The 11,384-nt window shown below is 52.8% G+C and overlaps 2 protein-coding genes across 2 annotated transcripts; one reads left to right on the top strand and one right to left on the bottom strand.

Annotated features, from left to right (window-relative positions):
- Positions 1-176: 176 nt before the first annotated feature.
- LOC111082268 (gastrin/cholecystokinin type B receptor) lies at positions 177-8,980 on the top strand. Its single transcript, XM_022378450.2, has 5 exons — positions 177-1,158; positions 7,219-7,419; positions 7,497-7,817; positions 8,039-8,216; positions 8,277-8,980. The coding sequence occupies exons 1-5, from the start codon at positions 504-506 to the stop codon at positions 8,779-8,781; spliced, it is 1,860 nt and encodes a 619-aa protein (XP_022234142.2). The 5' UTR covers positions 177-503; the 3' UTR covers positions 8,782-8,980.
- On the bottom strand, positions 8,841-10,156 carry LOC111082272. The gene is made up of 3 exons (XM_022378455.2): positions 9,948-10,156; positions 9,284-9,872; positions 8,841-9,225 (listed from the first exon to the last, which is right to left on the bottom strand). Exons 1-3 carry the CDS (start codon positions 10,026-10,028, stop codon positions 9,056-9,058), a joined length of 840 nt encoding a protein of 279 aa, XP_022234147.2. The 5' UTR covers positions 10,029-10,156; the 3' UTR covers positions 8,841-9,055.
- Positions 10,157-11,384: the final 1,228 nt, after the last annotated feature.

The following is an 11,384-nucleotide window of genomic DNA, read 5'->3' as shown; positions in this document are numbered from 1 at the left end:
ACCCCAGCAGCACCTGCACCAGCGCCAGCACATGCCTAATTCTTGGGGACCCTGCCGCATGTTGCTGCCACAAGTTGCGAGTGGTGAGTTCCAAGACGCCCACGCAACATGTTGCGGCTGCCACAGCGAAACATTCAAACGAGGCGGCGGCTTCGCCCGTCAGTTGCCCACGATAACGGTAACTTAACGGTAAGCAGGCAAGGACGAGCGCTCTTCGTACTCGTCCTCGTCCTCGTCCTCGGACCGGCATCCAAATCGAAATCGCAGATTTACCCCGTTAATCGGTAGCCAGTGTCACCCCCGTGCCCCCCCGTGTACCCCCTGCGCGCAAGCGTCCTTTGAATTTTCTTTGAGTTACAAATTTTTTCGTGTGAGATCCTTCGCAGCGGATAGCCATCCCGACAATGCTCCCCTGGCATCCGTTTGGGCCCTTGTGATCGCATCGAGCAGGGCGTCGCGACGTCCGTCTCTCTCTCTCTCTCTCTCTCTCTCTCTCTGGGAGGATGTACACCTACAGTGCGGAGGATGCTGCCCAAACGGCCATGGCAGCGGCGGCTGCGTACAGGGCGCTGCTCGACTACTACGCCAACGCGCCCAGTGCGGCGGGTCACATCGTTTCGCTGACCGTCGTCCCGTTCAACGGTACATCATCGCCCTCGTACGCGGGCGGCGGCGGCGGCGGCGGTGGCGGTGGCAACAACAGCGACAGCATCAACGTCTACGATGATGGCCTGGGATCTGGAAATGTATTCTTGGGGCAGCAACGCTTGGAGCACAGCCTGGTCACCGAGGCGGCTGGCACGATCTACAGCTTTGGCGACAGCTCCGGCTCTGGTGCTGGCTCTGGATCGGGCGCCAGTGCCAGTCCCGGATCCATCTCCATCGTCTCCAGCAGCGCCAGCACCACAGAGATGCCCGTCTGGCTGATACCCAGCTACAGCGTCATTCTGCTGTTCGCCGTGCTCGGCAATCTGCTGGTCATCTCCACCCTGGTGCAGAACCGTCGCATGCGGACCATCACCAACGTCTTTCTGCTGAATCTGGCCATCTCGGACATGCTGCTGGGCGTCCTCTGCATGCCCGTCACCCTCGTGGGCACCCTGCTGCGCAACTTCATCTTCGGCGAGTTCCTCTGCAAGCTGTTCCAGTTCTCGCAGGGTGAGTCTTAGCCCTTGTTAGACATAATCTGCCCCCAATTATTGGCGTTGACGTCAAAAGTTTCGGCCTGGTTTCGTCGCCCCTTCTTCCCCCCCTTCTTCAATTAGCGGAAACACATAAGCGGAATGGTAACACATACATATGTATGTGTCTCTCTGTGTGTGTGTGTGTGTGTGTGTGTGTGGCGTGCGGCGCATGATGGGGCAGCATTAAAATAATTTTTTATGATTATCGTCGCATGTGGATCGTTTTATTGACTAGGCCCTAGAAGGGCAAAGGGAGTTCATTTCCACGCACAACAAACAAAAAAAAAACAACAGCAAGTGGTGCGTGGGCGTGGGAGGACAATAAAAGGGGGGCATACATCTATTCGGTGGGGCGGGCTTTCTCTCCCTTTACCCCCTTCAATCCTTCCTTCCTTTATCGCGTCCTGGCCCTGTGGCAAAACCGATTCTGAGGTCTGCTGCGGCTTTGCTTTTCCAAGAAAAAAATTCCCCCTGCATCCTAGGCCTAAGCAGAAAGAAACCAAAAGGGGCAAGCAATTTTCCCTGCTTTCCTCTGGGGCCGCACCATGAAAAATTCAAATAATAATATTGGAATTTGCTATTGGCAGTAGCCTGTCTCCTGTCTGCTGGCTCAGTATCCAAAATGACAGCAGCAGCAGAGGCCATTACATAACTTCAAATCAAACACTTGTCTCAGCGTGGCGTGGCGTGGCGTCCTGTTGCCAGCAGCAGCCCTCAGCCCTCAGCCCTTAGTCCGTTTGAAGCTATTAAAAAGACATTTGCAACATGACGGCCCTTGGCTTGTGTGGGAGAGCTGTGTGGGAGAGGGCTTTGTGGGAGAGATGTAATTTAGAGGCTGCAGACAATTAGGAGAGCAGCGAAGACGCCACTGGCCGCTTCTTATTGCTCATGTTTATGATCTGGGCGCATTAGCAGCCCAGGACAGCAGGACAGCCAGGACAGCCAGGACAGACAGTGACACTCCCAAAGCAGAAGTTGTGGCTCGCAGCAGATTTAATCACGAGCCATGGAGGACATTCCATTTGGCATTTGGATACGCGCGGATCTGTCGCTGTCCTGTCATGTTTTGTCATGCTTTTGTTTTCACTTACAGGATATCCAGTGTGTGTGGGGGAGGGTGTTCATCCGAATCCCTGAATCCCAGACAAAAATAATACGAGCCTACGGAATGCGTGACGTGGCGTGGTGTGGCGTGGCATACTTTGGGGCGCAGCTTAAAGCTGAGGGCAGCAAAATACATTGCATACTTTCGTGCGCAAGCTGCGAAATTAAATAACAATTTTAATGGGGCGGCTGAGGTTGGAGCTGCTGCTGCTTCTGCTGCTGCTGCTGCTGCTGCAGGTGCAGCATCAGACCTGTAGAATGGGAGGGATAAATGAGACAAAGAGAAACATGACAGCGAACAAGAACAAGAAAACGAGCGGCACGCACCTGGCACGCAACAGCAGTGGAGGAGGAGCAGCAGCAGCAGCAGCAGGAGCAGGCTTACAGCATTACGGTGGGGCAGTGGCAGGGGCAGTGGCAGTGGCAGGACATGGACCCGACACGGAACAAGCAACATTACACAACGGTCGCGGCCGGAGAGAGGCGCGCAATTACAGCTACACAAAAGCAAATTCCATTCTCCTAATGGCACACCATCCTCCAGGTGGCGATGGGGGCAGGGGGCAGGGGGCATTGTGGCACAGCTGAGAAAGGCAACAGCCATGGCAAAGGCAGAGGCAATGAGAGCCTAGTGGCAACTATAAAACAAACCGTGCCATTGGGCTGGCGAAATGGTCGTGGGTCTGCGCATTTAAAACGAATATTTGCAAGCCGTGGACGGGGTGGGCGGTACGCAGGGAAGGTAACGATAAACAACGATACTTCCGAGCGTCGCACAAAGCCCACTCGAGAGTGGGTTGGGCGGGGAGGGGTGGGGGGGGTGGTTACAGTTCCGGCCAGTTGTCATTGGCATCCGCGGCACAACTCTTCTCGGCAGCACCTTTTTCCGGTGCGTGGCAGCGATCGCCGCACAAATTTCAGTTTAAATTTTAGCTTAGAATTCAGTTTGGAATTTAAAGTAAAATATCGTGATAAGGAACCCCCTCCCCACTCACCACCCCGCTTTTGTTATAAATTTTGAACTTTTTTTTTGTTCTTTTTTGGTATGATTTTCATTACATTTCAGTCAGCTCCGTTAGCTCCAGGACATTTGTGCAGAACGGCAACAGTTTTTATGCCACACACACAACACACACAAACACGATAGGGCGTGGCGAGTGCTCGTCTGGGCAGGCGAGAGCAGGCGGCCATCGCTGTGTGTGTGTGTGTGTGTGGGGTGGAATGCATAAAGTGTCGTTAGCATTGCTTACAGGATAACACACACACACACACAGAAACACACAGAAATATAGCCAGTCCAAGCTCCCTGCTTGAGCTGTGGAAAACATGTTGCAATGCCACACACAGGCACAGGCACAGCTGGCTTCCGCCTACGCTTTTGGGGCATAGTGCGAGCAGCAGCAGCAGCAGCAGCAGCAGCAGCAGCAGCCATTGGCCAAGTGCTGGCTGGACAGAGCAGGATTTCAGCTGTGGCTGCTTTTTGCTTTTAACAATTGCTGGGGGGGAAGGGAAGGTCACCTCACAATTTGCCTAATGAGTTTTTGGCCAACGGCAAACGGCCCTCTCTCTCTCACTCTCTCTCTCTCTCTCTGGCAGCACTTACACTGATTCCCGAATGTGTCTGCTGTCTGCTGTCTGCCTGTCTGCCTGTTGCTGGCCTCCTGTTCTGTTCTGTGGCAAGTAGAAAGAAAGTGAAACTCTGCGAAGTTTTTAGGCTCGCATCGAATCTCCTTTCGTTGATTGTCCAGAAATTCCCCCATGGCATTGGCATGCCATGGTCCAGGCCTAAGAATTGCTGCCTCAACTTTATCTTCTGCCCGACTGCCTTTGGGATTTGTTTGCGATGAAGTTTTTTAATTAATACACATACTACAGGCCGAGCCTGTGCCTGGAGAACTTTCATTTGCATCGCCAGTGGATAAATGCCAGAGGAAATACTTAAAAGCAATATTAATACGAATATCACTGGCAGCAGGCAGCAGGCAGCAGGCGGCACTGCCCTTGAGACTCTGCCCAGACATGTGGGCCATGTGTCGGGTGCAGTCATCCCCAGTTCAGAGCTGAAACTTCGCAGCTGTAGGGGCATGTTGCGCCTATCTTGTGGGGTGGCTTAGCTAGGCAGCAGCTAGCTAAAGGCCAAAGTTTCTGGGTGGCCACACATACTCCCCACTGCCATCTCGCACTCGTGCCATGCCCTTTGTGCTTTGTGCCCACCTAGCCACTTTAGAGTACTTAATTTGATAAAAAGGCGAATGCCAAGCCAAGCCAAGCAAAGCAAAGCCAAACCACGTCGAGTATTTTGGCAACTTTGTTTCGCTTTCAACTTAAATAGAATTTTGGGCAAAAACTCTGATTTTCGTTTTGCTTGAAACTTTGCCATTGGGCAAAGCCCCTCCTCCTTCCCTACGTGCCCCCGTGCCCACGTTTCCCATTCAGTTACCACAGGCAGCAGCCCTCCCATCTGTATGGCTTAAAATGCTTCTTGCATTTGCCGAGCTGAATCATTGAATTTAAATGAGTTTCTCACCCCATCCGCCCATCCTCCCATCCACCCTGCCGTCACACACATTCGCTGTTTTGCTAAAGTTTCGTTTCAGATATTGAATTAAAATATAAAGCAACAACAACAACAGCAACAACAAAAAAGAAATCTCCGAGTCCTGGCTCCAGGGGATGAGCCGAGGCTGCGTTGTATCCAATCCAATCCAACCCACAATGGAGGGGAAATCAAATTCATGAAAAATGTCCACAATTTGCGATGGAAAATGCCACGATCTGGCGCTGCCTCGATGGGTGGGTGGGTGGTTGGCTCTTTAAATAAACCAATTAATAGCAAGTGCCTTGAAATGCAATCCCTTAAGGTGGAATCTCATCCAGCCCCCCGCCAGTGGCTCCAGCATAATCTGTAAAGTGTCAGTCGTCAGTGTAGTAGGCCTCTCTCATCTTCAGCACGTACAGGCAGCAGCTCGCTGACTCGCTGGCTCGATGGCAACTTTGTGCCTGTCACTCTCTTCGACATCAGCGGCCACAGGCAGTTGTCAATCATTGAAACTGGCACTGGCAATGGCACTGGCACTGGTTGGGCATGGAACGGACTGGCTGTGGCCAGAGCTAATTTGTAAACTTGCCTGCAGCTCAGGAGTCCAGGAGTCAGCAGCGTCAGCAACGCAAAAGTTCAGCCAGAAATGAGAATTTATAATTCTTCAAAGCTCACTGTCAACCCACTGCTTTATTATTTCCCAAAGGAAATCGAGAGGGAGACTAAATCTGTGGCAGATCTACAACGAGGCGACAGGCGACAGGCGACATACGCCACATATCCGCTGTTGCTCCGTTCAGCAACCAATTGAAGTCCTTTGGCTTTGAGTGGAAACGGCACGCACGCCCCCCCCAGTGTACATACTCGTACATATGTATGTACATATGTCTGTCAGCTGCCTCCTCGTGTGCCTCTGCCTCTGCCTCTGCGTCTTCCACTACTTGTACTCCTCTCTCCCCTCTGCTTTCCACTCGCTTCTCGTCCATTCGTTCGGCAATCGGCTGGCCGGAACAAATTTTTGCGGTGTTTCTGTGCGTGGCCAGCCATGACGAGGGAATGGCGCGGCGCGGCGCCCCCCCAACTTTTATTTGCGGCAATCAAATTTTATCGCCCAACTGACGCTTATAAATTCCGGTCTGTCAGAGTCGCATATTTATGCTGGCAGAACTGGAGGACTGGCGGACTGGCGGACGGGCGGACTGCGTGTCGTATACGTAATATGCTTAACACGTTTCGTAGGCTTGCCTCGGTGCCTGCCTGCCCCCTGTCCATGCCACTGGAGCTGCCTTGAAGGCGTGTTGCCCGTTTTCCCGCACAAATCAAATTCAATCAGTTGCCAAAAGAGAGAGAAAAACACTGAATCCGAAGGGGGGAGGTGCCGGGACTGGGACTGGGGCTGGGGCTGGGGCTGGGCACCAAATTGAATTTTGTGTTCGTCTCTTGGCCGCTGTCGCTGCTGTCGCTGCTGCTGCTGCTGCTGCCTTATTTGTGCTGTCAGTTTTGCATTTGCGAACAGCCCCCGCACCACCCCCCACATATGTACACATGCCACATGTACATAAGTGTGTGTGTATGTACTGTACATATGTGTGTGTAATGTACATTTGTTTTGTGTGTTTGTTTGAGGTATTTTGCATTTTGAAATGATTTAGTTGTCAAGACATTTGGCGGGGGTGTTGGGAGTGGGGACGAATCAATCAAACTGCTTAGCCCCCCGTTGCAAGCCTTTAAGCCACGTAGCAAAAATCAAACACGTACGCGTCGCGTCGCGTCGAGCCATGTGGCATGTGGAATGTGGCATGCTGTGGGGGCAGCCAGCCGTTGTTTGTTTTAAGACCAAGAGCACAAGTGCGTCGCCCGTCAATCAAAAGGTAAACTTCAATTTGAAAGAGTTAAACCCGGCTGGCGCCACCCGCTCGCCCCTCCAAGACGGAGCCCTGGGGTGTGCAGTGGGCGGACCGGGCCGGGCCGGGCCAGGCACTTTGTTTTTTAATAGTTTTGAGCACACGTGTCCCCCCAACCCCCCAACCCCCCAACCGATGGCAGCAACATAAAAATGTTGTGTTTTTACGCTCGCCCGTAATGTAAACATGCGGAAAGGTACATGGCTGGGGCACACGGGGGGATACATGGGGGGTGTTGCCGCTTAATGGCAACTCACACAAATTGCATCGTGTTGTACATGCCCCTGGGGGTACGGGTACACGGGACACGGGACACGGGACACAGGAAAGGCTTTTAATATGCAAATAGTGTAATTAAAATGCAAGAAGAGCAAAAGTGGGATGCCCTGAGGGAAGCAATGGCGGACATTGGGGGGGACAAGTCCCTGCTAATGATAATGGGACTAAGTTTTGCTCTGCATCTCCCCCCACACACACACACACACAGCTGCCTCTGTGGCCGTTTCGTCGTGGACTTTGGTGGCCATCTCCTGCGAACGCTACTACGCCATCTGCCATCCGCTGCGATCGCGCTCTTGGCAGACCATCAGCCATGCCTACAAGATAATCGGATTCATTTGGCTCGGGGGCATACTCTGCATGACGCCGATAGCCGTCTTTAGTCAATTGATTCCAACCAGTCGGCCAGGTGAGTTTCCATTTCCCCACCTTCCATCAGGGACTCCCTCAAGACTCTCGCTCTCTCTCTCTCTATCGCCTGCGCAGGCTACTGCAAGTGCCGCGAGACATGGCCCGATCAGGGCTACGAGCAGTTCTACAACATCCTGCTGGACTTTATGCTGCTCGTCCTGCCTCTGCTGGTGCTGTGCGTGGCCTACATCCTCATCACACGCACCCTCTACGTGGGCATGGCCAAGGACAGCAGCCGTATGATGGCCATGCAGCCGACACCCGCGGCAGCAGCGCCGCCAGCGTCCATCGGGGCAGCTGCAGGAGGAGCAGGAGCCACTGCCGCTGTAACTGGTACTGGAGCGGGGCCCAGCAGCAATTGCATCCTGGTGCTGACCGCCAGCACAGCCTACAATGGTGAGTCCATGTTCTGTTCGTAGGACTGTCCCCTAGGTCTAGTATTTCCCACACTAAACTTCCTCTGCTTGCATTCCTTTGCTTACTTCGCTCTGCTTACCTCCCACTGCTTACCTGCCACTGCTTACCTCCCTCTGCTTACCGACCACTGCTTACATCACTCTGCTAACCGTGCACTGCTTGCCTTACTCTGCTTACTTTCATCTTCTTGCCAAACGCAGAGAGCAGCAACAACAACAATGGCGCCGCAGCGGCCACAACAACGACAACGACAACCACAACGACAGCGACACTGACAACGAGAGCGACGACAGCGATAACAACGACAACGACAACGACGGTGACGCTGGCCAAGATGTCCTCGCCCAGCATGCGGATCCATGACGCTGCTCTACGCAGGTGAGTCCGTGGATGATGGGGCGGTTTTCGGACTTCGTCCTTGACTGATCGATCCTGCAGATCCAACGAAGCAAAGACCCTGGAGAGCAAGAAGCGAGTCGTGAAGATGCTGTTCGTGCTGGTGCTGGAGTTCTTCATCTGCTGGACGCCCCTGTACGTGATCAACACGCTGAGCATGTTCATCGGGCAGGCGCTGTATGAGTACATCGACTACACCTCCATAAGCTACCTGCAGCTGCTGGCCTACTCCTCCAGCTGCTGCAATCCGATCACCTACTGCTTCATGAACGCCAGCTTCCGGCGCGCCTTCGTGGACACCTTCAAGGGCATGCCCTGGCGCCGACGGGGTGGCGCTGGAGGGGCCGCCGGCGCCATTGCGCTCTCCGCCAGCCAAGCGGGCAACAACAATCCCAACACCAATGCCAATGCGAATTCTGGCCTAGCCATGGGCATGGGCATGGGCATGGGCATGGGCACCTGGCGCTCGCGTTCGCGTCACGATCCACTCAACTCGGTGGTGCACACGAGCAGCGCCACAGCCGCCGCCGACAGTCCACGGCTATAAGCTGTCGGCTGTCCAACGAGGACTTGTGTAAATATGTGTACATGGCTCGTATTTTTGCTGGCAGTTTTTTTTTTTAATAATAATAATTGTTAGCTCTACGCATCCGTAAATGATTGTAAAAATTAGTTCTTACTCGCCTCTGAAATCTGTCTATTGGTGTTTCAAATTCTTCTTAAGGTTGCCGCAAAATAAAACAAAACAAAAAACTAAAACTAAAATTTAAACTCAATTCTGGCATGGCTGTCGGGTGGGGCTGGGCGGGGCGGGGGGCTGTTTAAAAATAAGAATATCGCGAGCTATAATATAAGCCAGCAGTGCCAAGACGCTTGAGTGGCTTGCCGCTTGAGTGGCCACGCAATCCTACAGATCGGCGATTTGTGGTAGATTGTATGGGGCATTCCCCAATCAGCATCCCGCAAGCCCACGACAAAAATGTATCCTTATCTGCAAGGGAGGAGAGTTTAAGAGGGAGCATTTCCACATCTAGTGTCAAAATACAAACATTTCTTGAGCTTCTTTGTGCAGGCCTGCAGCATCCTTTTCGTGTGACACTTCCACGATCGACAGTCCACCTGCCGCTTGCGCATCTCCCTATCATACCAATTCTTCCACGATCCACGAGCCATCTGCCGCTGTCGCAGCTCCCTATCATACCAATTCATCCACAATCCACGTTCCACCTGCCGCTTGCGCAACTCCCTATCATACCAGTTCATCCCATTCATTCCATTCATCCCATGCATCCCATGCATGCCATGCATGCCATTCATCTGCTCCACATCGACAATATCCACGTACAGACGCACCGCACAGCTGCTGACGCATATATTTGAGTTCCTGTAGTAGAGGGCATTGATCGCCTGCCTCATCCGGAAGCGTATAAAGAGGGTTGGCTGTGGCTGCATTGGGTAAATGCGTGTCTCCAGGCAGTTGCCCACAGTCGCAAAGAAGTTAAGGACTCCAAACATCTGGTCCGGGGACATGCCCACCACACGCACCCACATGTCAGGCTCCGGCGGTCCGCCGGGCAACGAGTGGCGGCATTCGTCACAAGCCGCAATCTGAATCTGATTGAGAGAGAGCCCCTGTGGCTGTGTTGCCGTGTTGCCGTGTTGCCGTGTTAGATAACTCGCAAAGGAACTCCTCTGCTGCGGCTCAATACTAACCTGATAGTGGCCAAATCCGTATCTATGCATGCTATGATCATAACGCGGTCGCCTGTTGTAAGGGGCGACCCACAATGCCATTCTCCCTCAGATCACACAAAATACAAATACGAAAAACACGAATAAAAAATATATACTAAGGCAATCGCTGCCTCGGGCGAACTGAATCAACTATGTAATAAGGTAAAGCAAGTGAACGATTCCTCCCGGATATCTGAATGATATTTGAATATGAATAGGGGATATAGCTAGCTCCCGTTTGTAGCCCCTGGAATCGGCCGATGGCTGCTAAGTTTTCTGCCGCATTGAGGCTGCTGCTCCGCCTGCTGCCTGCCTCCTTTTATAGGGTCGCATTTGAATACACAAACTTATTCGGTCTGTTCAAATAAGAATCTTAATTGCAAGGCTCTGGGAAAAATCAAAAGGACAAGCCGCTTAGGTGCCAGCGGACAAGGGTTCCAATTGGGGTCGGTCCCGGTTTGCTTTACAGCTTGTCCGAACCGAACCGAAGCACTCCACTACCCGCTGGCCAGCAGCCACCAGCTGCCAGTGGACTTTGCCTGCCTCTTTGTCTGTAAGTAGGCACCAGCTCGCTTCGTCGCTTCGTCGCTTCGTCGCTTCGTCGCCTCGTCGAGTGGTGGTGTGGTGGCAATGGTGTCGACAATTAGAGCCTACCCCACAGCAGCAGCAGCAGCAGCAGCAGCAACCACACCCATGGATGGTGCTTCGGATGGGTGGGGGCGGGTCGCAGAGTTTCTGTCAGAGCTGATTATTTTAAAGTGGAAATGCCACTGAAGAACCCTTCCAATGGCACTCCCACGCATACACTCTACGGACCGTCCGGACTCTCCCCGCCATTGTACGTACAGCCTGCTGTGGGAGCAAAGGTAGGCCACTGGCAGGACTTCCTGACTGTGTGTGTGTGGTGTGTGTGGTGTGTGTGGTGTGGTCCATGTAGTCAATTAGTGTGAGCCTTTTGTCAGCTTAATCACTATTAGCCGTAATGGGAGATACATGCACCGCAGAGAGTCTGTGCTGCGTGGTCTGCGCCCAGGAATTGTAGCAGGCAGCTCTAATAAATGTAATCTAATGATCGAAATGGTTAAATAAACGCAAACGCAATTTTCCAGTACTCACGCGTGCCAAGGAGCAGCCAAGGAGCAGCCAAGGAGCAGCCAAGGAGCCAGAAAGTGTGGTAACAGCAGCCTGCAATTGGTTTTATTCATTCATATGCGTATCTTTATAACTTTTACTTTGGCAGCGCAAAATGTGCACTGACAAGCCTCTGAGAAACTGTTGTCGCATGCAGAAAAGTCGCCAAGTCGCCAAGTCGCCAAGTCCCCGCTTCTTGGTCGTTAAGCAAGCAGCCTCCAGTTTGCAGCTTCCTCTTTGCTGTGGCTGTGGCTGTGGCTGGAACTGAAACTTAAACTGGCACTG

The sequence above is a fragment of the Drosophila obscura genome, unplaced genomic scaffold (assembly GCF_018151105.1).
Source record: "Drosophila obscura isolate BZ-5 IFL unplaced genomic scaffold, ASM1815110v1 contig_73, whole genome shotgun sequence".
Taxonomy (NCBI): domain Eukaryota; kingdom Metazoa; phylum Arthropoda; class Insecta; order Diptera; family Drosophilidae; genus Drosophila; species Drosophila obscura.
Note: the sequence above shows the minus strand (reverse complement) of the source record. Positions and strands in the feature narration are given on the sequence as shown.

Coding starts and splice junctions, on each gene's coding strand:
- LOC111082268 (XM_022378450.2), top strand. CDS start 504: ATGTACACCTACAGTGCGGAGGATGCTGCCCAAACGGCCATGGCAGCG. Junction 1,159..7,218: donor GCTGTTCCAGTTCTCGCAGG/GTGAGTCTTAGC, acceptor ACACACACACAG/CTGCCTCTGTGGCCGTTTCG. Junction 8,217..8,276: donor CATGACGCTGCTCTACGCAG/GTGAGTCCGTGG, acceptor TCGATCCTGCAG/ATCCAACGAAGCAAAGACCC.
- LOC111082272 (XM_022378455.2), bottom strand. CDS start 10,028: ATGGCATTGTGGGTCGCCCCTTACAACAGGCGACCGCGTTATGATCAT. Junction 9,873..9,947: donor ACGGATTTGGCCACTATCAG/GTTAGTATTGAG, acceptor ACGGCAACACAG/CCACAGGGGCTCTCTCTCAA. Junction 9,226..9,283: donor CACAAAGAAGCTCAAGAAAT/GTTTGTATTTTG, acceptor CCTCCCTTGCAG/ATAAGGATACATTTTTGTCG.